Consider the following 25,633-nt stretch of genomic DNA (forward strand, 5'->3'; position numbering starts at 1 on the left):
TGTCTTATTCATTTCAGAATAAGAGAATTGGGCAGAACTTGTTGTTGTTTGCATATATACTGAAGTAAAAACAGGACGCTTCTACTTGCAGATGTGTAAGAGCATGTGCAGTCATCTCTGACCATTTTGATCTTTCTAATGTTAAAAGTTTCCCATCCAATACAGGTCCAGCTATGGAAGTATTAATAAGGAAATGTTAGAATCGTTATAATTTTTATTGATTGGTAGAAATGTGGTCTGATGAGAGATGTGTATAACTTAAACCCCAAGCTAAAACTTGCACACTGGCAACAGATCAACCAAACATGAGGTTGCTTTGTGGTAGGGCTTTAAAAAATGTGAAGGGAGATTACCGTCAGCCTGACTGATGGCCTCATGTGATGCCAGGTAACCCAAGTGTCCCCCTGTGCCAGAATCTGCATCCTGAAGTACATCTTGAAGAGCATTTGTGTCAGGATTCTGTATGTGCTCCCCATGCTACGATTCTGGCCACTTGGGGAAATTATTGGTGGTAAGCCTTATTGAGAGATTAGTTATTTGGTATCTGCTAGTCTGATTCACAGGATATGCTGAATGGGGTCTGTCAAGGTTCTGTTGTCGTCTGAGTCTAGTTAATATCTCTTACCGAGTGACTTCCAGGTCAGACTGGAGTATGCTCATTAAATATGCAGATAGCAAGAGACTTCCGAGCACATGGAAAGAGGTGCTTTTATTGAATTGGGATGCAATTCAAGAGCAGTAATTGCGAAATTCTAGGTGTGCAAGTGTAACGATCAGTGCAGGATGCAGAAAACTGCCCGCAAGAAGTAGTGGATGACAAAGTGAGCAAGAGTTGGCAACCCCCTGCTATGTGGTTTGGCTGTGGAAACAGGGATGCAGTTGTCAGGACGCAAGGAAGTGCTTCCTGGGGATAAGGGAGAGGGACGTAATGATGGTCTTTGGGGCCATAAAAAGTGGCTATGAGGTTGAGCAAGAGGTGTGTTCTCTCCAAAGACGTTATACTTTAACAGTATGTTGCACTTTGAAATGATAATGGAATAGATCATCACTTGGAGGCCTTTAAGCACAAGTTCTCTCTCAGCAATGATCCAGAAAATTGATGCTGCACTGGGAAAAAGAGCTAATGTACGTGGTCTCTCAAGAATAATCCGAGCTCTGTTTTTAAGGGATTTAATTACTTTGATACTCTTTATTTATTTATTTTATCTCCCCCACAGCAGTTTTTAACAAACTTGCAAGATGTTAAGTAAGCTGGTTTGTGCATCAGCGTGCAAGGCATTTTGGCGTGTCAGTCTGCAAGGCATTTGCTATGTCAGCGTGCAAGGCATGTGGTGCGTGAGCGTGCAAGGCATTTCATGCATCAGCATGCAAGGTGCTTGCTGTGTCTGCATGCAAGATGTTTACAGCTCGGAGGCATCCTCAGGGGAGGGGGCAAAGGAAGTTGCCCAGTGCAGAGAGGAGGGGTGAGATGGCGGGGCCTGGGGTGCAAGGCAGAGCTCCTCCTGCCCCCTGGGGCTCCTGCTGTTCACAGCACTGCGTGGGAGCGTCTGAGGAAAGCTTTTACTTGTGCACGTGTTTCCTCAGGAGAGGCGGCCTTGCAGCTCTCGCAGGGTGTGAGAGCACAGGCAGCAGCACCAGAGCCGTCGAGGTCCTCGTGCTCATCTCCTTGTGCCCCGCGCAGGGAGGCGGTGCGAGAGCAGGGCCTGCGCCACGAGGGCCTGCTGGGCTGCTGACCGCGCTCGTCCTCCCTCGGCCGCGTCCCTCAGAAGAGCAGGACGGTGCGGACGCTGGAAGGGGGAAGAAGGGAGCAGTTAAGGGAGGTGCTGCCGCAGTGCTCAGGAGCAGGCAGAGGGGCAGGCGGGTGCGGCTGGGTCCGGCCACCTCAGCTCTCGCCCAGCCTCTCTGAACTCAGCGAGGGTGCTGAAGGGAGCGCCTAAGGCCCCCCGTCCCGCCCCGCAGCTCCTGTGCGTCAGCGTGAAGGCACAGTCTTCCCCCCTTCTGCGGTTGCTGCGAGGTCCCCACGGACGCCCCTTCCTCCTCACTCCGCTTTGCCTGCCCCGTGCTTTCGAACGCCGCAGCGAGGCATGGGGTCTGAGGGGCTGTGCCGGGGCTGCAGGGTCTCTGCTGAGCTGAACCCCGGGGAGGAGCAGTCCCTGTGCCCAGGGCAGCCTCTTCCCTCCGTCTTCCAGCAGGGCCTCCCACCGCCCGGATCAGGGCCCTGCCTGCTGGCAGTGCTTGGGCGCTGGGTGAGGGCAGCGAGCCGGGCGCTGCCTCCCGCAGTCCTGGAGCGCTGCCCTGCCAGACGGAGGCCGTGCTCGCCGCGCCTCGCTCCTGCGAGTCAGATCCTCACCTTTTGCCCGCGCGTAACAATTGAAAGCCCTCGTTGATTTTAGCCATCGGCAGCGTGTGCGTGATCAGCAAGTCAGAGTTAAATTTCTTCTCCAGATAGCTGGAGACTAGTTTGGGGATGGCATCTCTCATCTTCCAGCCTAGAGAAGGGGGAGAAAGCACCCGCAGTGAGTGACTGGAGAAATGCTGTTGAGAGGGAACGACGGTGGCGTTGTCTGGTGCCAAAGTCTATCAAGAGTCCTCTGGGATGAACGCAGGAGCAGACAAGGAGTTCAGCATCTCCACCAGGCTTTGCTGACCTTTTAGCAACAACAACTCAAAGAGAGTTTCTGAGTCTTTCCAAGCTCAAAACGTTCCCAGTGACCAAGGGGCTCCTGGATAACAACTACGAGGGAAAGTTTCTTCTGCCCTACCGCTGAGTACATTGTGACTTGGGAAAAGGAATTGTCAAGGGAGGGGTTCTTTGTATATATGTATGGTTTTATATATGATTATTTGTGTATATATCTATATAATTTGTTTTTAGTTATTATTATTTTATTTATAATTATTTCTGTATATATATATATATATTTACCGTCAGAGGGTAACTGTTCTACAGACAGTTCAGGGATTACTGTGGAAGGACAAGACTGAAATGTCTAAAATCTTTCCCTTACTTTCATACCTCCAAGCAGAGTCCCTTTACAGGTACGGCCACTTAGCAGAAGCAAAGGATCGATGGGAACCACTGAACCAGAAGGTAATACTCCAACCACCACGCAGACACCAGTGCTCATATTGCAAGAGGCCAGGGCAGCAGTCTGATGGGACAGGCAAGGGAATCAGACACAATTATGGGAAATGCATTCTTTCTTTTCAGTTGTCTGCCACTCACTGCTATCTAAAAACCGACTCTCTTTTCTATAACAGACTCTGAAAGCACCGTCCTGGTTTGAGACTCCTACATTATTTTCTCCCCAAGCCAGAAGATTGCCTTTCTGGGCAAAGACAAGCCCAGAAGCGCTGGCACCAGGCAAGAAAGCTCATGCTGTGGTGAAATGCGCCCGGATGGGATGCTGTGAATGATCTGGGAAGGAGCACGTGTGATAAAACACCACATACCGTGGTATCAGCTGTCCCGATGACCTCAAAGGAGTAGTCCACGCCGTACCCGGTCATCTCGGTGAGCACCTCCTGAACAGGCTTCTTGAAGTCCCGAGGGCTGATGCACTCGGTGGCTCCCAGCTCCTTGGCCCTGGCAAATTTCTCCTTGTTGATGTCAACGGCGATGATGCGAGAAGCCCCAGCCGCCCTGCAGCCCATGACAACGGAGAGGCCAACTCCTCCGAGGCCGAAGACGGCGCAGGTGGAGCCCGGTTTTACCTGTACGACATGGGGTCGGGTCAGCCTCCCACGGGAGGAGGAGGTTTCTGTGGCAGAGCATTTCTGCGGGTGCGGAGGCGGCTGCGGGGTGCTCATTCTTGACACGGCTGAATACCAACCTTGGCGGTGTTGATGGCAGCCCCGTAGCCTGTGGAGAAACCGCAGCCCAGCAAGCAGACTTTGTCCAGAGGGGCAGCGGCAGCTACCTTGGCAAGGGTGAACTCCGGCACAACAGTGTACTCTGCAAAGGTGCTGATCCAGAGGAAGTGGTGGATCTGTTTCCCTCGGCACGTGAACCTGCTGGTCTTGTCGGGCAGCAGGCACTGCGACACGGAGAGGCTGTTGAGAGCACGTGCACGTGTCGCTCATCACACAAAGCACTCACGTGTGGCAGAACTGCTGACAGCCGAGCCTGCGTGGGTAACGGGAAAAGGGAAGCAAACTCACTGTGACTTCAGGCAGTAGTTGGAGTCAGGATTCTTGCAGAAGCAGCATTCCCCGCACTGAGGAAGGCCAAAGAGGATGACTTTGTCTCCTGCAACAAAGCAGAGCCAGCGTTAGGCGCCTCTCGCTCGGCAGCCTGGAGGGTGCTGCCTGTCACAGCGCCTGATGGCAGCAGCCTGGCACGGACCCTCTGCTTTCTCTGTCCGCAGGAAATGTTGAGAGCCCGACTCGGGCGCTTTGGGGGACAGATGAGGGAAGTGTGTGTGGTGGTCCAATGCTACTGGTGTGCAGCCAGTCATGGCTGCAGGCTGCTGGGGGCATTTCCGAGCTCTGGGCAGCCCCATGGGCTTTGAGAGCTGAGTCCTGGGTGTGAGCTGGTTACCCGGTTTCACAGAGGTCACTCCTTCTCCAATGCTCTCCACAATCCCAGCTCCTTCATGGCCAGGGATGATTGGGAAATCTATATCAGGAAAGGCACCTTCCAGAACGTGGTCATCTGTGCGACAGATCCCTGTGGCCACTATCTGTTTGGAGAAGAAAGAGCAGGTGAGCTATAGAGGGAGCCACGTCTTTTTTGTAGTCTGTTAGTAGACTTTTTTTGATTTCTTTGGGTATCACCATGGTTGGTGGGTCCTTTGCATTGTTTTGATACTGAATTTGATAATCCAGTGAAGACTGTCCTTTTCTGTTGACCTGAATAGCATCAGTGCCAAAAGCTGGGGAGATGTTTGTGACAGGTAGGGCATCGGACAGCTACTGCCAGGTGTGAGCAGTCCACCTGCCCAGAGCACTGCCGTGCATAGGTCTGTGCCTTTACCTACAAGCTGTCACGTTCCAAAATGGTTTGCATTTAATCAGATTATCGGTCTTTTCCCTAAAAGAAACTGCAGCTAGCATTCGTGCTTGGCAGTCCTCGCTTTTACCTTGACACGGACTTCACGCGCCTTTGGAGGTGCAACCTCCACCTCCTCGAGAGAGAGTGGTTTGCCCACTGCCCAGGCAACAGCAGCTCTGCATCGGATAACCTGGAAGGAGAGGGGGGTGAGGCTGCTGGGAAGCTTTGCCTTCGGCTTGGGGCGGGGAAGGTTGTCGGACGAGCGCGTAAAGCGGTGCAGGGCAGCACGCTGACACACGTGCTGCCAGAGCTGGACAACTGCCCTGGGCGCTCCCTGGGGACCTGCTGGGGCGGTGGGAGAGCGGGAACACGGCGGTGCCCCACTGCATGCAAAGCCAAGCGACGCTCAATAGGCGTGGAAGGAAACTGGATCCCACCCCGTGTGTCTAGCGAGGGGTCTGGAGCAGGGGGACAGCTGGCACCCAGGGTGCATCCACAGCAAAGCAGCTGCCTGGTTTTCCCCGGGATAAGGCTGCTGGAAAGCCCACCCCTGCTGAAAGCATCACCGTGTGTGGCAGCGAGCAGAAGCAGGTAAAGAGATGCTGCTGCAGGGTTTGGAGCCACGTCAGGCACAGGCCGTCTAGTCTAGGAAGCCGCCCAGCGCTACAGGAGGCAGGGGCCGAGTGTGGCTGGCTATTCCCCCACCAAAGAGCTTTGTATCCCCTTAAAGCAGGAGTGCCGGGTGGGGTTGAGCAGGAGGGTGCTTTCCTGGTTCAGTGTTTTCAGCCCTGAGCTGAGGGGCAGAAGACACGCAGAGCCCAGAACCTCGCTCAGGTCCTGGCAAGCTGCAGCTGAATGAAAGCCGAGGCTCGCGCGGTGCCGAGAGGTTTGGGGGAGCTGGGGGAGTCAGGGCAATGGTGGTGCGCAGCGCACGTGTGCAGGCTGAGCCATTCCTGGAGCATCTCCACGGGAAGGGGGAAAGGGAGAAAGCAGCGAGTGTCCTTACTTTTCCAGAAGTGGCCATGTGGTGTGCGAGGAGCTGGCAGCGGCGCAGGCTGGAGGTGAGCTGCCGTCTGTCTGGCCGGACCTGCACCTCGCGTCGAGGCCCCGAGCGCTCCTGGCCCCGCGGCTGCGGCTGAAGGGTGAAGCAGGGAGCGCGGCGGGCGTCCTGGCGAGGGACCAGAGCTCGCCGGAGAGCGGGAGGTTCCCCTGCGAGCAGGGAGTCCCCTGTGCCCCCTGAAAGGCGCAGCCTCCAGGTGCTGGTGGCCGGGGTGGAGGGAGGAGACTCACAGCACCGCTCGGGCTTCCACTCCTTGCCAAGGGGCAACCTTTGGCCGCGCAGCAGCTCACCCCCAGCTATTTGTGAAAGGATTAATAATTACAGAAGGAAAGAAGACCCTGAAAACACGGTATTGTGAATAAACACGCCTGGCCTTTGGAGTAAGTCTTAGCTCTCTGTGGTATCGCAGCTCTTTTCCCCTGGGTACTGAGAAGAGCGTGTGAGGAAGGGAGGATTTTCCAAGGACACATTGATGTAACTTTGCAACCAGTTGTGCAAGCAGTTTCCCTTCTGCGAGCGCCCTCCATTCTCTCAGATCTGTTTCCACTGAGGTGTGGGGCTTGCTCAAAGCGTAGGATGTGTGGGAACTGCTGGGGGCCCAAGCAAGGATGGGCAGCCAAGGGAGCAGCTGAGGTGAAGAAGCCAGTTCCAGGTTTGGGAGCCACTTCTGCACTTGTGAAGCCTCCTGGGGAGGTGTGTGGTCTGCCTGAGTGCTGATGGTGTAGGATTTCCTGTGAATAAGGATTTTTAGAATGTGCAAGTTATATACAGGTATACCCGTAGGAAATCGGTGGGTCACAGTGTTGTCGTGTCCTAATGGATGCAGCCCATAGATACGGTTTGCTTTCTGGGCTGCAAGTGCACATTGGAAGCTCATGTTGAGCATCTCATCAACCAACGCTCCCAGCTCCTTCTTTTAAGGCTGTACTCAATCCATTCTCTTCCCAGTTTATATTTGTGTTTAGGGTTGCCTCCGCCCAGATGCAGGACCTTGCACTTGAAGGGCCTTGTTGAACATCGCGAGGTTTGCCCAGGCCCACCTCTAAAGCCTGTCCAGGTCCCTCTGGATGGCATCCCTTCCCTCCAGCATGTTGACTGTACCACACAGCTTGGTGTCGTCAACAAACTTGCTGAGGGTGCACTCGATCCCACTGCCCGTGTCACTGACAAAGACGCTAAACAGCGCCGGTCCCAATACCGACCCCTGAGGAACACCACGCATTACTGATCTCCACTTGGATGTTGAGCTGTTGACCACAACTCTTTGAGCGTGATCATGCAGCCAATTCCTTACCCACCAAGTGGTCCATCCATCAAATCAGTGTCTCTCCAATTTAGAGACAAGGATATCATGGGGGATGGCGTCAGATGCTTTGCAAAAGTCCAGGTAGATGATGTCAGTTGCTCTTCTCCTATCCACCAATGCTGTAACCCCATCGTAGAAGGCCACCAGATTTGTCAGGCCCAAGCTGCCCTTAGTGAGGCCATGCTGGCTGTAACCATTCACCCCTTTATTTTTTCAATGTGCCTTAGCATAATTTCCAGGAGGATCTGCTCCGTGATCTTGCCAGGCACAGAGGTGAGACTGACCGGCCTGTAGCTCCCCAGGTCTTCCTTTTCTCCCTTTTTAAACATGGAGGTTATGTTTCCCCTCTTCCGGTCAGTGAGAACGTCACCAGACTGCCATGACTTCTCAAATACGATGGATAGTGCCTTATCAATCACATCCACCAGTTCCCACAGCACCTGTGGATGTATCTCATCAGGTTCCATGGACTTGTGTACCTTTAGGTTTCTTAGCTGGTCTCAAACCTGATCTTCTGCTACAGGGTGTGGTTGAACATTCTTCCACTTCCTGCCTTTGCCTTCTGGTGCCCAGGCTATGTGGCTAGAGCTCTTGCCAGTGAAGACTGAGGCAAAAAAAGCCATTGAGTACCTGAGCCTTCTCCATATCCTGGGTGACCAGGTGACCAGGTGACCAGGTGTCTCGTTTCCTTCTGGAGAGGGCCCACGGTTTTCCTTTTCCTTTTTGCCTTCCTTTTATCACCTAGAGATGGACCTCTAGAAGCTTCTTGTTACTCTTGTTGTCCCTGGCCAAATTTACTTCTAACGGGGCTTTGGCTTTCAGTCTGTGATCCTGTGAACAGACTCTGAAGAAACTCCTAGGAGAACGTGGATGGGGCTGACTCCTTTTACACTTTCAACGCAGAACAGCTCCAAAATGCTTGGGCCTGCCAAAGCACTGCTCTTTTTTGGCTTGGTTTGGTTATGGTTTAAATAGACTGACTCATTTGATCAAAAAGTCTGACATTCAGCATCCAGGTTCCTGCTCCATGTCATGGAAGCAGCCTCTTCATGAAGGTACAAGTTTCAAGTGGCTCTTCCAAAACCCTCACGGCAGTTAGTGGCATTTGCTGCTCTCCCCTCATCCCACAAGGCCGCTTATGTATCCCCATCAAGCATAGTTCATGTTGACCTCAGCACAGGTTGACCACAGTAAAGCTGTTCTGGGTATTCCCAGAGGTCATTGTGTCCTTTGTGTACCTCAAAGGCATCTTTGGGCCAGTGTCTTAGGCAGACAAGAGTTTCTCCCTGGAAATCGGTCTGAAGGCTCTCATTCAGAAGCTACTTGGGAGACTTCAAGCCAGATGGGAGGGCTCTTTCTCCAAAGGAGGAAGCAAGAAGCCACACAAGTGGTGAGAAGGTTTCTTCTTAGCACTAGAGAAGAGAGTAAGGGTGGACCTCAGAGTTTCCCATCTTTCTTCCCCCCACTCCAGTCCCCAAACACCTCAGTGGCCCTCCAACAGACTCCCTGAGTTGTGCTGGCACAGCAGCCTAGACAAGGCAAGTCCCTCTGCTCCTCTCTCCCACTGGGCTCAAGGCACCTCCTCACACTCCAGGGGCAGGGGTAGGTGCTGTGGACGGCAAGGAAGGGCTTGCACACCAACTGAATACCAGCAAGGCTTTGATTGACTGCTGGCAGACCTGGTGCAGGCTGGCCATGCCACCCTTACCCACATGTGGGATATCTGCATGATTTGCCCCATCCAAGCTCCTGTCAAGCATGGGGGGTGTGCCACTTGCTGGGAAAGGTGGCGGTAACAGGTTGGGTTTTAATGGAGGACCGCTGCCCTTCCCGAAATGTTGTTGCCACCATCTTGTTGCACAGGAACGCCAGGCATGGGATGAGGAGGGGGCTGGAGGCCAGGGCACACGAGGGGAGGCAGAGGGCAGTCACAGTGCCCAAGGGGCAGCCTGTCTCTCTGGGAAGCAAAATGGCCCGGGAGAGACACCCCCAGGAAAGGGGCCCCCAGCCCCCCTGACCATCCTCCTTCCACACGAGGGCCTCTTTCAGGCCGCAGAAGCCCCCTCCCAACACGGCCATGTTGGGCCTGGGGCGTGGCGCGCCATCATGACGGCCATCACAGAACTCTCCCGATGTCACAGGGCATCTGCCCGCCCCCCTTTGTTCTGGGGCCTATAAAAGCCCCTGCGCCTGGCACACCGCTCGCTGATCTCCCAAGATCTCTAGCGACTGCCAACGATGGTTGGACTTAAGAGGTCTTGGGGCGACAGCTGCCCGCTTTTTGGTGGGTCCAATTCGTTTATGGATCCCAAGCAGAAGTGTAGGCGGAGGAGCGCCAGTGGAGCGGCCGTGGCGGTTGGTGTGGAGCCCATGGAGGTGGATCCACCTGTGGAGGAGGAAGAGCCCATGGAGGTGGATCCACCTGTGGAGGAGGAAGAGCCGATGGAGGTGGATCCACCTCCAGCCCATCTGGTGTGGCACAACACCATCGTGCCAGGGCTCCCACCAGCGAGGCACCACCATCGCCATCGCAGAACCGCCCGGACCGCTCCGTACTCCCGGCCCTGCCTCCGCCTCCGCAGATAGGGGGAAGAGGCCATCCCTTAACCATCACGCAGGATTGCCTGCACGATGGCCTCTTCTCCCACCCCCTGTCCCCGTCTCCCCGTCCCCCCTCCCCACCTCTCCTGGAGAGGTGTCACCCCTTCTGCACGGAGTCCCGAGCGCTGGGCAAGAGCGCACTCGGCTTCCTCTGGGCTGCTGCACCGGGCGACAGGAGAAGCCCTCCGAAGGCCACGCCTGGCGTGGGGTGTCTCGGTCTCAGGACGAGAAGGCTGCCAAGAGGTGCTTGAGGACAAACCCGCGCCCTGCATGGCGGTGCACAGAGAACAGCAGCAGATCCCTCAAAACGGGCACGCAGAGAGCTGTTCCTCTGCAGAAGCAGAAGCCTTCAGGCCTGCCAGGAAGCAGCATGGGAGTGCAGCGTAAAGACCCTTCAAGGCGCTTGGTTACCAGCTCTTCCCAGGACGGGGCAACAAACTGATAAAATAATCATAATAAAAATAATAAATAAATACATTACAACAACAACCACAAAAACAACAATAAAAACCGGTAAATCCGCTTTCCTCTCTGCTTTTTGGTGTCATTTTTGCGACTGCACTTAGACTCCGGGATCCCCCTCTGGTCTCCCCCTGACAGGAAAGATACTGATGGGTGTGGAGTGGGCCCAGCCCAGGGCACATGAGGGAGTGAGGGGCACACGGCACACGGCATACAAGGGCAGGCTGAGGGACCTCCTTTGGTCAGCACAAAGGAGAGAAGGCTCAGGGGTGGACCTGACAGCTGCCTGCAGCTGCCTGCTGGGAGGGAGTAGAGAAGATGAAGCCTGCGTCTTCTCTGAGGGGCTCTGTGGCAGAAACGTGAGCAGCACCAGGCCCACACTTGCAGGTGGAGACAGCCCAGGCAGCAAAAAGGAAGCGATTGTCCCCACAGGGGTGCTCAGACAGCTCTGGTGTCCAGAAAGGCTGCAGAGTCTCTGTCCTGGGGGTAGCTGACCTTGAGTGCACAAGGCTGGGTGTTAGCGTCCTGGGCTCACAAAATGTTTTGGGGTTGGGAGGCACCTGAAAGACCACCCTGTTCCAACTGCCCTGCGATGAGCAGGGAGAGCTTTCATTAGACAATGGTTTCCAAAGCCCCATCCAACCTGGCCTTAAACACTTCCGTTGGTGGTGAGGCAGTGGAACACGTTGCCCAGAGAAGCCCCATCCCCAAAAGTGCTTAAGGTCAGGTTGGATGCGGCGTTGAATAAGGTTTTCTAGGGGAAGGTGTCCCTGCTCGTTGCAGGGGGTTGGAGTGGGATGGTCTTTAAGGTTTCTTCCAACACAGACCACCCTCTGATTCCAAGATTCTATGATTTCTCTCCCTAAAGTTGTTGCGTACAGTCTCTAGTGGAGTTGGTGCACGTTTGTCAAGTTTCTTTGTCAGAGGTGACTGATATGTCTATTTTTTTTAATTATTATTATGAAAATTGGGAGGGAATGCTGTGCAAAACAGATGATATTAATTTTCAATGCCTTGAGAATCATGCAGCCCAAGAAAACAAAAGTCAGATAAAGAGTGGTTGTTCATCTCATCATATGTCCCGCTCTACTCTGCGCTGGTGCGGCCTCACCTCGAGTACTGTGTGCAGTTCTGGGCACCACAGTATAAAAAGGACATGAAACTGTTGGAGAGTGTACAGAGGAGGGCTACGAAGATGGTGAAAGGCTTGGAGGGGAAGACGTACGAGGAACGGCTGAGGTCACTGGGCCTGTTCAGCCTGGAGAAGAGGAGGCTGAGGGGAGACCTTATCGCAGTCTACAACTTCCTCGTAAGGGGGTGTCGAGAGGCAGGAGACCTTTTCTCCATTAACACCAGTGACAGGACCCGCGGGAACGGGGTTAAGCTGAGGCAGGGGAAATTTAGGCTCGACATCAGGAGGGAGTTCTTCACAGAGAGGGTGGTTGCACACTGGAACAGGCTCCCCAGGGAAGTGGTCACTCCACCGAGCCTGTCTGAATTTAAGAAGAGATTGGACTGTGCACTTAGTCACATGGTCTGAACTTTTGGGTAGACCTGTGCGGTATCAAGAGTTGGACTTGATGATCCTTAAGGGTCCCTTCCAACTCAGGATATTCTATGATTCTATGATTCTATGATAACTCTTTCGACAATATATCCTGAGTTACCCTGTATGATGTACCAGGTGTGAGGGAGCTTGAAAGTCCATGAGAAGGCTCACCAGGCATGGCTGCAGAACAGGCAGATGCCATATCCAGGGATAGTGGCAGAGGAGTGGCAGGGAAGGATCTGAGGCAAGCCATAGTCAAGGGTGGCAGTAACAGGGGCTTTAAAGGAGGCACCATCACCTCTGGCAGTGATCCATCCAATACACCTGAACGTGCCGTGGCACAACCATGTGGAACATATGGAGCCAACCACACTGGTATGTGAGGAGTATGAAAGTGGTGCCATGGATTGGAGAAGAATTGGATCACTGAGAAATGCAAGGGGGATCGTGCGATTTTTGCTGCTACTGTTTGCATTTTTCTCCAAAGCAAGCCACAGTGACTCCCAGTACAATTGCCACTGTGGACTCCGGGAACAGTCCCACTGCCATTCAGTCGGTGTGTTCCCTGCCTGCTCTGCAGGGCACGTATGCTGAAGGACATCTGTAGCCACATGGAAGCTCTGGCGCAAGCACATTTTGGAGTCAAGACTGAGTGTTTGAGACCTATGGTAGTTACAAGAGAAAATGTGCATAAATTCTCTTGCAGACAGGCTCTGTGCAACTGAACCCAGTTCCCCTGGGTACTGAGAAGAGCGTGTGAGGAAGGGAGGATTTTCCAAGGACACATTGATGTAACTTTGCAACCAGTTGTGCAAGCAGTTTCCCTTCTGCGAGCGCCCTCCATTCTCTCAGATCTGTTTCCACTGAGGTGTGGGGCTTGCTCAAAGTGTAGGATGTGTGGGAACTGCTGGGGGCCCAAGCAAGGATGGGCAGCCAAGGGAGCAGCTGAGGTGAAGAAGCCAGTTCCAGGTTTGGGAGCCACTTCTGCACTTGTGAAGCCTCCTGGGGAGGTGTGTGGTCTGCCTGAGTGCTGATGGTGTAGGATTTCCTGTGAATAAGGATTTTTAGAATGTGCAAGTTATATACAGGTATACCCGTAGGAAATCGGTGGGTCACAGTGTTGTCGTGTCCTAATGGATGCAGCCCATAGATACGGTTTGCTTTCTGGGCTGCAAGTGCACATTGGAAGCTCATGTTGAGCATCTCATCAACCAACGCTCCCAGCTCCTTCTTTTAAGGCTGTACTCAATCCATTCTCTTCCCAGTTTATATTTGTGTTTAGGGTTGCCTCCGCCCAGATGCAGGACCTTGCACTTGAAGGGCCTTGTTGAACATCGCGAGGTTTGCCCAGGCCCACCTCTAAAGCCTGTCCAGGTCCCTCTGGATGGCATCCCTTCCCTCCAGCATGTTGACTGTACCACACAGCTTGGTGTCGTCAACAAACTTGCTGAGGGTGCACTCGATCCCACTGCCCGTGTCACTGACAAAGACGCTAAACGGCGCCGGACCCAATACCGACCCCTGAGGAACACCACTCATTACTGATCTCCACTTGGATGTTGAGCTGTTGACCACAACTCTTTGAGCGTGATCATGCAGCCAATTCCTTACCCACCAAGTGGTCCATCCGTCAAATCAGTGTCTCTCCAATTTAGAGACAAGGATATCATGGGGGATGGCGTCAGATGCTTTGCAAAAGTCCAGGTAGATGATGTCAGTTGCTCTTCTCCTATCCACCAATGCTGTAACGCCATCGTAGAAGGCCACCAGATTTGTCAGGCCCAAGCTGCCCTTAGTGAGGCCATGCTGGCTGTAACCATTCACCCCTTTATTTTTTCAATGTGCCTTAGCATAATTTCCAGGAGGATCTGCTCCGTGATCTTGCCAGGCACAGAGGTGAGATTGACTGGCCTGTAGCTCCCCAGGTCTTCCTTTTCTCCCTTTTTAAACATGGAGGTTATGTTTCCCCTCTTCCGGTCAGTGAGAACGTCACCAGACTGCCATGACTTCTCAAATACGATGGATAGTGCCTTATCAATCACATCCACCAGTTCCCACAGGACCTGTGGATGTATCTCATCAGGTTCCATGGACTTGTGTACCTTTAGGTTTCTTAGCTGGTCTCAAACCTGATCTTCTGCTACAGGGTGTGGTTGAACATTCTTCCACTTCCTGCCTTTGCCTTCTGGTGCCCAGGCTATGTGGCTAGAGCTCTTGCCAGTGAAGACTGAGGCAAAAAAAGCCATTGAGTACCTGAGCCTTCTCCATATCCTGGGTGACCAGGTGACCAGGTGACCAGGTGTCTCGTTTCCTTCTGGAGAGGGCCCACAGTTTTCCTTTTCCTTTTTGCCTTCCTTTTATCACCTAGAGATGGACCTCTAGAAGCTTCTTGTTACTCTTGTTGTCCCTGGCCAAATTTACTTCTAACGGGGCTTTGGCTTTCAGTCTGTGATCCTGTGAAGAGACTCTGAAGAAACTCCTAGGAGAACGTGGATGGGGCTGACTCCTTTTACAGTTTCAACGCAGAACAGCTCCAAAATGCTTGGGCCTGCCAAAGCACTGCTCTTTTTTGGCTTGGTTTGGTTATGGTTTAAATAGACTGACTCATTTGATCAAAAAGTCTGACATTCAGCATCCAGGTTCCTGCTCCATGTCATGGAAGCAGCCTCTTCATGAAGGTAAAAGTTTCAAGTGGCTCTTCCAAAACCCTCATGGCAGTTAGTGGCATTTGCTGCTCTCCCCTCATCCCACAAGGCCGCTTATGTATCTCCATCAAGCATAGTTCATGTTGACCTCAGCACAGGTTGACCACAGTAAAGCTGTTCTGGGTATTCCCAGATGTCATTGTGTCCTTTGTGTACCTCAAAGGCATCTTTGGGCCAGTGTCTTAGGCAGACAAGAGTTTCTCCCTGGAAATCGGTCTGAAGGCTCTCATTCAGAAGCTACTTGGGAGACTTCAAGCCAGATGGGAGGGCTCTTTCTCCAAAGGAGGAAGCAAGAAGCCACACAAGTGGTGAGAAGGTTTCTTCTTAGCACTAGAGAAGAGAGTAAGGGTGGACCTCAGAGTTTCCCATCTTTCTTCCCCCCACTCCAGTCCCCAAACACCTCAGTGGCCCTCCAACAGACTCCCTGAGTTGTGCTGGCACAGCAGCCTAGACAAGGCAAGTCCCTCTGCTCCCCTCTCCCACTGGGCTCAAGGCACCTCCTCACACTCCAGGGGCAGGGGTAGGTGCTGTGGACGGCAAGGAAGGGCTTGCACACCAACTGAATACCAGCAAGGCTTTGATTGACTGCTGGCAGACCTGGTGCAGGCTGGCCGTGCCACCCTTACCCACATGTGGGATATCTGCATGATTTGCCCCATCCAAGCTCCTGTCAAGCATGGGGGGCTGTGCCACTTGCTGGGAAAGGTGGCGGTAACAGGTTGGGTTTTAATGGAGGACCACTGCCCTTCCCGCAATGTTGTTGCCACCATCTTGTTGCACAGGAACGCCAGGCATGGGATGAGGAGGGGGCTGGAGGCCAGGGCACACGAGGGGAGGCAGAGGGCAGTCACAGTGCCCAAGGGGCAGCCTGTCTCTCTGGGAAGCAAAATGGCCCGGGAGAGACACCCCCAGGAAAGGGGCCCCCAGCCCCCCTGACCATCCTCCTTCCACACGAGGGCCTCTTTCAGGCCGCAGAAGCCCCCTCCCAACACGGCCATGTTGGGCCTGGGGCGTGGCGCGCCATTACAGAGGCTTCCTGATGTCACCAGGTCCCAGGAGCCCCCTCCCAACACGGCCATGTTGGGCCTGGGGCGTGGCGCGCCATCATGACGGCCATCACAGAACTCTCCCGATGTCACAGGGCATCTGCCCGCCCCCCTTTGTTCTGGGGCCTATAAAAGCCCCTGCGCCTGGCACACCGCTCGCTGATCTCCCAAGATCTCTAGCGACTGCCAACGATGGTTGGACTTAAGAGGTCTTGGGGCGACAGCTGCCCGCTTTTTGGTGGGTCCAAGTCGTTTATGGATCCCAAGCAGAAGTGTAGGCGGAGGAGCGCCAGCGGAGCGGCCGTGGCGGTTGGTGTGGAGCCCATGGAGGTGGATCCACCTGTGGAGGAGGAAGAGCCCATGGAGGTGGATCCACCTGTGGATGAGGAAGAGCCGATGGAGGTGGATCCACCTCCAGCCCATCTGGTGTGGCACAACACCATCGTGCCAGGGCTCCCACCAGCGAGGCACCACCATCGCCATCGCAGAACCGCCCGGACCGCTCCGTACTCCCGGCCCTGCCTCCGCCTCCGCAGATAGGGGGAAGAGGCCATCCCTTAACCATCACGCAGGATTGCCTGCACGATGGCCTCTTCTCCCACCCCCTGTTCCCCGTCTCCCCGTCCCCCCTCCCCACCTCTCCTGGAGAGGTGTCACCCCTTCTGCACGGAGTCCCGAGCGCTGGGCAAGAGCGCACTCGGCTTCCTCTGGGCTGCTGCACCGGGCGACAGGAGAAGCCCTCCGAAGGCCACGCCTGGCGTGGGGTGTCTCGGTCTCAGGACGAGAAGGCTGCCAAGAGGTGCTTGAAGACGAACCCGCGCCCTGCATGGCGGTGCACAGAGAACAGCAGCAGATCCCTCGAAACGGGCACGCAGAGAGCTGTTCCTCTGCAGAAGCAGAAGCCTTCAGGTCTGCCAGGAAGCAGCATGGGAGTGCAGCGTAAAGACCCTTCAAGGCGCTTGGTTACCAGCTCTTCCCAGGACGGGGCAACAAACTGATAAAATAATCATAATAAAAATAATAAATAAATACATTACAACAACAACAACTGTAATAATAATAAAAACTAGTAAATCTGCTTTCCTCTCTGATTTTTGGTGTCATTTTTGTGACTGCATCTGGACTCTGGGATGCCACTCTGGTCTCCCCCTGACAGGAAAGATACTGATGGGTGTGGAGGGGGCCCAGCCCAGGGCACATGAGGGAGTGAGGGGCCGGGGCACGCGGCATACAAGGGCAGGCTGAGGGACCTCCTTTGGTCAGTACAAAGGAGAGAAGGCTCAGGGGTGGACCTGAAGGCTGCCTGCAGCTGCCTGCTGGGAGGGAGTAGAGAAGATGAAGCCTGCGTCTTCTCTGAGGGGCTCTGTGGCAGAAACGTGAGCAGCACCAGGCCCACACTTGCAGGTGGAGACAGCCCAGGCAGCAAAAAGGAAGCGATTGTCCCCACAGGGGTGCTCAGACAGCTCTGGTGTCCAGAAAGGCTGCAGAGTCTCTGTCCTGGGGGTAGATGACCTTGAGTGCACAAGGCTGGGTGTTAGCGTCCTGGGCTCACAAAATGTTTTGGGGTTGGGAGGCACCTGAAAGACCACCCTGTTCCAACTGCCCTGCGATGAGCAGGGAGAGCTTTCATTAGACAATGGTTTCCAAAGCCCCATCCAACCTGGCCTTAAACACTTCCGTTGGTGGTGAGGCAGTGGAACACGTTGCCCAGAGAAGCCCCATCCCCGAAAGTGCTTAAGGTCAGGTTGGATGCGGCGTTGAATAAGGTTTTCTAGTGGAAGGTGTCCCTGCTCGTTGCAGGGGGTTGGAGTGGGATGGTCTTTAAGGTTTCTTCCAACACAGACCACCCTCTGATTCCAAGATTCTATGATTTCTCTCCCTAAAGTTGTTGCGTACAGTCAACACGTTTGTCAAGTTTCTTTGTCAGAGGTGACTAATATGTCTATTTTTATTATTATTATTATGAAAATTGGGAGGGAATGCTGTGCAAAACAGATGATATTAATTTTCAATGCCTTGAGAATCATGCAGCCCAAGAAAACAAAAGTCAGATAAAGAGTGGTTGTTCATCTCATGATAACTCTTTCCACAATATATCCTGAGTTGCCCTGTATGATGTACTGTGTGTGCCAGGTGTGAGGGAGCTTGAAAGTCCATGAGAAGGCTCACCAGGCATGGCTGCAGAACAGGCAGATGCGATATCCAAGGATAGTGGCAGAGGAGTGGCAGAGAAGGATCTGAGGCAAGCCATAGTCAAGGGTGGCAGTAACAGGGGCTTTAAAGGGGGCACCATCACCTCTGGCAGTGATCCATCCAATACACCTGAACGTGCCGTGGCACAACCATGTGGAACATATGGAGCCAACCACACTGGTATGTGAGGAGTATGAAAGTGGTGCCATGGATTGGAGAAGAATTGGATCACTGAGAAATGCAAGGGGGATCGTGCGATTTTTGCTGCTACTGTTTGCATTTTTCTCCAAAGCAAGCCACAGTGACTCCCAGTACAATTGCCACTGTGGACTCCGGGAACAGTCCCACTGCCATTCAGTCGGTGTGTTCCCTGCCTGCTCTGCAGGGCACGTATGCTGAAGGACATCTGTAGCCACATGGAAGCTCTGGCGCAAGCACATTTTGGAGTCAAGACTGAGTGTTTGAGACCTATGGTAGTTACAAGAGAAAATGTGCATAAATTCTCTTGCAGGCAGGCTCTGTGCAACTGAACGTTGAAGTTGTACTAACACAATTTTGCTGTTCTTACACAAATGCCCGTGCAATATTTATTTTGAACTGCTTGTTTCTTGGTTTGGATATATGGCTCTGGTGACTACAAACCAATACTCCATTCTTTTTTGAAGATGAGTTTGTTAACTTGAAGGATGTCACAGAAAACTCACTCAGACCAAAGACTATTAGTTTGGAAACATCTTACAAGCTGTGTTGATCTAAAAAGGCACACAAACGGTGCTGAAATTTGACAACAGTGTGGTATAACTTGCAAGCATAGCACAGTCACTCAGTAAGGTCAGCAGTTAATTGAACGCTTCCAAAATGCTGAATGGAATTACAGCTCTTTGTCTTCAGCTGATTTTGAACCAGGTATAATGTATAGTCTTGTGAGGCTATCAAAGAATAAAAATTCTGTCCACATAGGGAGATAATTCCCACAGCAAAAGATTGCTGCTTTGCAGGTTAGTGGTGTAATTACTTAGGAGTACGTGTTTCTCAGGCTAGACCCAGACTTTCCTAGTTGAAGTTCAGAGCAGTACAGCCCATAAGCAGCGGACTGGGAACAGAAGTAATGGTCAGAAGCCATTTTTGTTTGTCACAGCTCATAGGTGACTTTATTTTCATGTGCCAAATTTTGAAGTGCTAAGAAATGCGTGGTACATATCAGGACACTGAGGGAGTTAGGAATGGGTGATTCACGAGGCAGGAGAGAACTTTGCTGTCTTAAGGAGATCGTGTGGATTTACTATCTGTCTTATTCATTTCAGAATAAGAGAATTGGGCAGAACTTGTTGTTGTTTGCATATATACTGAAGTAAAAACAGGACGCTTCTACTTGCAGATGTGTAAGAGCACGTGCAGTCATCTCTGACCATTTTGATCTTTCTAATGTTAAAAGTTTCCCATCCAATACAGGTCCAGCTATGGAAGTATTAATAAGGAAATGTTAGAATCGTTATAATTTTTATTGATTGGTAGAAATGTGGTCTGATGAGAGATGTGTATAACTTAAACCCCAAGCTAAAACTTGCACACTGGCAACAGATCAACCAAACATGAGGTTGCTTTGTGGTAGGGCTTTAAAAAATGTGAAGGGAGATTACCGTCAGCCTGACTGATGGCCTCATGTGATGCCAGGTAACCCAAGTGTCCCCCTGTGCCAGAATCTGCATCCTGAAGTACATCTTGAAGAGCATTTGTGTCAGGATTCTGTATGTGCTCCCCATGCTACGATTCTGGCCACTTGGGGAAATTATTGGTGGTAAGCCTTATTGAGAGATTAGTTATTTGGTATCTGCTAGTCTGATTCACAGGATATGTTGAATGGGGTCTGTCAAGGTTCTGTTGTCGTCTGAGTCTAGTTAATATCTCTTACCGAGTGACTTCCAGGTCAGACTGGAGTATGCTCATTAAACATGCAGATAGCAAGAGACTTCCGAGCACACGGAAAGAGGTGCTTTTAAAGAATTGGGATGAAATTCAATAGCAGTAATTGTGAAATTCTAGGTGTGCAAGTGTGACGATCAGTGCAGGATGCAGAAAACTGCCCGCAAGAAGTAGTGGATGACAAAGTGAGCAAGAGTTGGCAACCCCCTGCTATGTGGTTTGGCTGTGGAAACAGGGATGCAGTTGTCAGGACGCAAGGAAGTGCTTCATGGGGATAAGGGAGAGGGACGTAATAATGGTCTTTGGGGCCATAAAAAGTGGCTATGAGGTTGAGCAAGAGGTGTGTTCTCTCCAAGGACGTTATACTTTAACAGTATGTTGCACTTTGAAATGATAATGGAATAGATCATCACTTGGAGGCCTTTAAGCACAAGTTCTCTCTCAGCAATGATCCAGAAAATTGATGCTGCACTGGGAAAAAGAGCTAATGTACATGGTCTCTCAAGAATAATCCGAGCTCTGTTTTTAAGGGATTTAATTACTTTGATACTCTTTATTTATTTATTTTATCTCCCCCACAGCAGTTTTTAACAAACTTGCAAGATGTTAAGTAAGCTGGTTTGTGCATCAGCGTGCAAGGCATGTGGTGCATCAGCATGCAAGGCATTTTGGCGTGTCAGCCTGCAAGGCATTTGCTATGTCAGCGTGCAAGGCATGTGGTGCGTGAGCGTGCAAGGCATTTCATGCATCAGCATGCAAGGTGCTTGCTGTGTCTGCATGCAAGGTGTTTACAGCTCGGAGGCATCAGCAGGGGAAGGGGCAAAGGAAGTTGCCCAGTGCAGAGAGGAGGGGTGAGATGACGGGGCCTGGGGTGCAAGGCAGAGCTCCTCCTGCCCCCTGGGGCCCCTGCTGTTCACAGCACTGCGTGGGAGCGTCTGAGGAAAGCTTTTACTTGTGCACGTGTTTCCTCAGGAGAGGCGGCCTTGCAGCTCTCGCAGGGTGTGAGAGCACAGGCAGCAGCACCAGAGCCGTCGAGGTCCTCGTGCTCATCTCCTTGTGCCCCGCGCAGGGAGGCGGTGCGAGAGCAGGGCCTGCGCCACGAGGGCCTGCTGGGCTGCTGACCGCGCTCGTCCTCCCTCGGCCGCGTCCCTCAGAAGAGCAGGACGGTGCGGACGCTGGAAGGGGGAAGAAGGGAGCAGTTAAGGGAGGTGCTGCCGCAGTGCTCAGGAGCAGGCAGAGGGGCAGGTGGGTGCGGCTGGGTCCGGCCACCTCAGCTCTCGCCCAGCCTCTCTGAACTCAGCGAGGGTGCTGAAGGGAGCGCCTAAGGCCCCCCGTCCCGCCCCGCAGCTCCTGTGCGTCAGTGTGAAGGCACAGTCTTCCCCCCTTCTGCGGTTGCTGCGAGGTCCCCACGGACGCCCCTTCCTCCTCACTCCGCTTTGCCTGCCCCGTGCTTTCGAACGCCGCAGCGAGGCGTGGGGTCTGAGGGGCTGTGCCGGGGCTGCAGGGTCTCTGCTGAGCTGAACCCCGGGGAGGAGCAGTCCCTGTGCCCAGGGCAGCCTCTTCCCTCCGTCTTCCAGCAGGGCCTCCCACCGCCCGGATCAGGGCCCTGCCTGCTGGCAGTGCTTGGGCGCTGGGTGAGGGCAGCGAGCCGGGCGCTGCCTCCCGCAGTCCTGGAGCGCTGCCCTGCCAGACGGAGGCCGTGCTCGCCGCGCCTCGCTCCTGCGAGTCAGATCCTCACCTTTTGCCCGCGCGTAACAATTGAAAGCCCTCGTTGATTTTAGCCATCGGCAGCGTGTGCGTGATCAGCAAGTCAGAGTTAAATTTCTTCTCCAGATAGCTGGAGACTAGTTTGGGGATGGCATCTCTCATCTTCCAGCCTAGAGAAGGGGGAGAAAGCACCCGCAGTGAGTGACTGGAGAAATGCTGTTGAGAGGGAACGACGGTGGCGTTGTCTGGTGCCAGAGTCTATCAAGAGTCCTCTGAGATGAACACAGGAGCAGACAAGGAGTTCAGCATCTCCACCAGGCTTTGCTGACCTTTTAGCAACAACAACTCAAAGAGAGTTTCTGAGTCTTTCCAAGCTCAAAACGTTCCCAGTGACCAAGGGGCTCCTGGATAACAACTACGAGGGAAAGTTTCTTCTGCCCTACCGCTGAGTACATTGTGACTTGGGAAAAGGAATTGTCAAGGGAGGGGTTCTTTGTATATATGTATGGTTTTATATATGATTATTTGTGTATATATCTATATAATTTGTTTTTATTTATTATTATTTATTTTATTTATAATTATTTGTGTATATATATATATATATATTTACCGTCAGAGGGTAACTGTTCTACAGACAGTTCAGGGATTACTGTGGAAGGACAAGACTGAAATGTCTAAAATCTTTCCCTTACTTTCATACCTCCAAGCAGAGTCCCTTTACAGGTACGGCCACTTAGCAGAAGCAAAGGATCGATGGGAACCACTGAACCAGAAGGTAATACTCCAACCACCACGCAGACACCAGTGCTCATATTGCAAGAGGCCAGGGCAGCAGTCTGATGGGACAGGAGAATGAATCAGACACACCCGAGAGAAATTTCAGTTACCTACCACTCACTGCTATCTAAAAACCGACTCTCTTTTCTGTAACAGACTCTGAAAGCACCGTCCTGGTTTGAGACTCCTACATTATTTTCTCCCCAAGCCAGAAGATTGCCTTTCTGGGCAAAGACAAGCCCAGAAGCGCTGGCACCAGGCAAGAAAGCTCATGCTGTGGTGAAATGTGCCCGGATGGGATGCTGTGAATGATCTGGGAAGGAGCACGTGTGATAAAAGACCACATACCGTGGTATCAGCTGTCCCGATGACCTCAAAGGAGTAGTCCACGCCGTACCCGGTCATCTCGGTGAGCACCTCCTGAACAGGCTTCTTGAAGTCCCGAGGGCTGATGCACTCGGTGGCTCCCAGCTCCTTGGCCCTGGCAAATTTCTCCTTGTTGATGTCAACGGCGATGATGCGAGAAGCCCCGGCCGCCCTGCAGCCCATGACAACGGAGAGGCCAACTCCTCCGAGGCCGAAGACGGCGCAGGTGGAGCCCGGTTTTACCTGCACGACATGGGGTCGGGTCAGCCTCCCGCGGGAGGAGGAGGTTTCTGTGGCAGAGCATTTCTGCGGGTGCGGAGGCGGCTGCGGGGTGCTCATTCTTGACACGGCTGAATACCAACCTTGGCGGTGTTGATGGCAGCCCCGTAGCCTGTGGAGAAACCGCAGCCCAGCAAGCAGACTTTGTCCAGAGGGGCAGCGGCAGCTACCTTGGCAAGGGTGAACTCCGGCACAACAGTGTACTCTGCAAAGGTGCTGATCCAGAGGAAGTGGTGGATCTGTTTCCCTCGGCACGTGAACCTGCTGGTCTTGTCGGGCAGCAGGCACTGCGACACGGAGAGGCTGTTGGGAGCACGTGCACGTGTCGCTCATCACACAAAGCACTCACGTGTGGCAGAACTGCTGACAGCCGAGCCTGCGTGGGTAACGGGAAAAGGGAAGCAAACTCACTGTGACTTCAGGCAGTAGTTGGAGTCAGGATTCTTGCAGAAGCAGCATTCCCCGCACTGAGGAAGGCCAAAGAGGATGACTTTGTCTCCTGCAACAAAGCAGAGCCAGCGTTAGGCGCCTCTCGCTCGGCAGCCTGGAGGGTGCTGCCTGTCACAGCGCCTGATGGCAGCAGCCTGGCACGGACCCTCTGCTTTCTCTGTCCGCAGGAAATGTTGAGAGCCCGACTCGGGCGCTTTGGGGGACAGATGAGGGAAGTGTGTGTGGTGGTCCAATGCTACTGGTGTGCAGCCAGTCATGGCTGCAGGCTGCTGGGGGCATTTCCGAGCTCTGGGCAGCCCCATGGGCTTTGAGAGCTGAGTCCTGGGTGTGAGCTGGTTACCCGGTTTCACAGAGGTCACTCCTTCTCCAATGCTCTCCACAATCCCAGCTCCTTCATGGCCAGGGATGATTGGGAAATCTATATCAGGAAAGGCACCTTCCAGAACGTGGTCATCTGTGCGACAGATCCCTGTGGCCACTATCTGTTTGGAGAGGAAAGAGCAGGTAAGCTATAGAGGGAGCCACGTCTTTTTTGTAGTCTGTTAGTAGACTTTTTTTGATTTCTTTGGGTATCACCATGGTTGGTGGGTCCTTTGCATTGTTTTGATACTGAATTTGATAATCCAGTGAAGACTGTCCTTTTCTGTTGACCTGAATAGCATCAGTGCCAAAAGCTGGGGAGATGTTTGTGACAGGTAGGGCATCGGACAGCTACTGCCAGGTGTGAGCAGTCCACCTGCCCAGAGCACTGCCGTGCATAGGTCTGTGCCTTTACCTACAAGCTGTCACGTTCCAAAATGGTTTGCATTTAATCAGATTATCGGTCTTTTCCCTAAAAGAAACTGCAGCTAGCATTCGTGCTTGGCAGTCCTCGCTTTTACCTTGACACGGACTTCACGCGCCTTTGGAGGTGCAACCTCCACCTCCTCGAGAGAGAGTGGTTTGCCCACTGCCCAGGCAACAGCAGCTCTGCATCGGATAACCTGGAAGGAGAGGGGGGTGAGGCTGCTGGGAAGCTTTGCCTTCGGCTTGGGGCGGGGAAGGTTGTCGGACGAGCGCGTAAAGCGGTGCAGGGCAGCACGCTGACACACGTGCTGCCAGAGCTGGACAACTGCCCTGGGCGCTCCCTGGGGACCTGCTGGAGCGGTGGGAGAGCGGGAACACGGCGGTGCCCCACTGCATGCAAAGCCAAGCGACGCTCAATAGGCGTGGAAGGAAACTGGATCCCACCCCGTGTGTCTAGCGAGGGGTCTGGAGCAGGGGGGCAGCTGGCACCCAGGGTGCATCCACAGCAAAGCAGCTGCCTGGTTTTCCCCAGGATAAGGCTGCTGGAAAGCCCACCCCTGCTGAAAGCATCACCGTGTGTGGCAGCGAGCAGAAGCAGGTAAAGAGATGCTGCTGCAGGATTTGGAGCCACGTCAGGCACAGGCCGTCTAGTCTAGGAAGCCGCCCAGCGCTACAGGAGGCAGGGGCCGAGTGTGGCTGGCTATTCCCCCACCAAAGAGCTTTGTATCCCCTTAAAGCAGGAGTGCCGGGTGGGGTTGAGCAGGAGGGTGCTTTCCTGGTTCAGTGTTTTCAGCCCTGAGCTGAGGGGCAGAAGACACGCAGAGCCCAGAACCTCGCTCAGGTCCTGGCAAGCTGCAGCTGAATGAAAGCCGAGGCTCGCGCGGTGCCGAGAGGTTTGGGGGAGCTGGGGGAGTCAGGGCAATGGTGGTGCGCAGCGCACGTGTGCAGGCTGAGCCATTCCCAGAGCATCTCCACGGGAAGGGGGAAAGGGAGAAAGCAGCGAGTGTCCTTACTTTTCCAGAAGTGGCCATGTGGTGTGCGAGGAGCTGGCAGCGGCGCAGGCTGGAGGTGAGCTGCCGTCTGTCTGGCCGGACCTGCACCTCGCGTCGAGGCCCCGAGCGCTCCTGGCCCCGCGGCTGCGGCTGAAGGGTGAAGCAGGGAGCGCGGCGGGCTCCTGGCGAGGGACCAGAGCTCGCCGGAGAGCGGGAGGTTCCCCTGCGAGCAGGGAGTCCCCTGTGCCCCCTTAAAGGCGCAGCCTCCAGGTGCTGGTGGCCGGGGTGGAGGGAGGAGACTCACAGCACCGCTCGGGCTTCCACTCCTTGCCAAGGGGCAACCTTTGGCCGCGCAGCAGCTCACCCCCAGCTATTTGTGAAAGGATTAATAATTACAGAAGGAAAGAAGACCCTGAAAACACGGTATTGTGAATA

The 25,633-nt window shown here is 53.5% G+C and overlaps 2 protein-coding genes across 2 annotated transcripts; both read right to left on the reverse strand.

Annotated features, from left to right (window-relative positions):
• Positions 1–1,158: 1,158 nt before the first annotated feature.
• LOC310899339 (alcohol dehydrogenase 1-like) lies at positions 1,159–6,546 on the reverse strand. Its single transcript, XM_083835610.1, has 9 exons — positions 6,000–6,546; positions 5,082–5,183; positions 4,541–4,682; positions 4,162–4,249; positions 3,834–4,053; positions 3,454–3,714; positions 3,017–3,152; positions 2,351–2,489; positions 1,159–1,787 (listed from the first exon to the last, which is right to left on the reverse strand). Exons 1-9 carry the CDS (start codon positions 6,015–6,017, stop codon positions 1,763–1,765), a joined length of 1,131 nt encoding a protein of 376 aa, XP_083691736.1. The 5' UTR covers positions 6,018–6,546; the 3' UTR covers positions 1,159–1,762.
• Positions 6,547–20,360: 13,814 nt separating this feature from the next.
• Positions 20,361–25,545, reverse strand: LOC310899338 (alcohol dehydrogenase 1-like). The gene is made up of 9 exons (XM_083835609.1): positions 25,220–25,545; positions 24,302–24,403; positions 23,761–23,902; positions 23,382–23,469; positions 23,054–23,273; positions 22,674–22,934; positions 22,249–22,384; positions 21,577–21,715; positions 20,361–21,013 (listed from the first exon to the last, which is right to left on the reverse strand). The coding sequence occupies exons 1-9, from the start codon at positions 25,235–25,237 to the stop codon at positions 20,989–20,991; spliced, it is 1,131 nt and encodes a 376-aa protein (XP_083691735.1). The 5' UTR covers positions 25,238–25,545; the 3' UTR covers positions 20,361–20,988.
• Between the last annotated feature and the right edge of the window lie 88 nt (positions 25,546–25,633).

The sequence above is a fragment of the Anser anser genome (genome assembly GCF_964211835.1).
Source record: "Anser anser genome assembly, chromosome: 4".
Classification (NCBI taxonomy): domain Eukaryota; kingdom Metazoa; phylum Chordata; class Aves; order Anseriformes; family Anatidae; genus Anser; species Anser anser.

Excerpts from the sequence above, each read along its gene's own strand:
- LOC310899338 (XM_083835609.1), bottom strand. Across the intron at positions 23,470-23,760 it reads AGTGACCTCTGTGAAACCGG|GAGACAAAGTCATCCTCTTT; the intron begins GTAACCAGCTCA and ends GCTTTGTTGCAG. Across the intron at positions 22,935-23,053 it reads CTGCCATCAACACCGCCAAG|GTAAAACCGGGCTCCACCTG; the intron begins GTTGGTATTCAG and ends CATGTCGTGCAG.
- LOC310899339 (XM_083835610.1), bottom strand. Across the intron at positions 4,054-4,161 it reads AACTACTGCCTGAAGTCACA|CCTCTCCGTGTCGCAGTGCC; the intron begins GTGAGTTTGCTT and ends TGCTCTCAACAG. Across the intron at positions 3,153-3,453 it reads TCGGGACAGCTGATACCACG|ACTGCTGCCCTGGCCTCTTG; the intron begins GTATGTGGTGTT and ends CTGTCCCATCAG.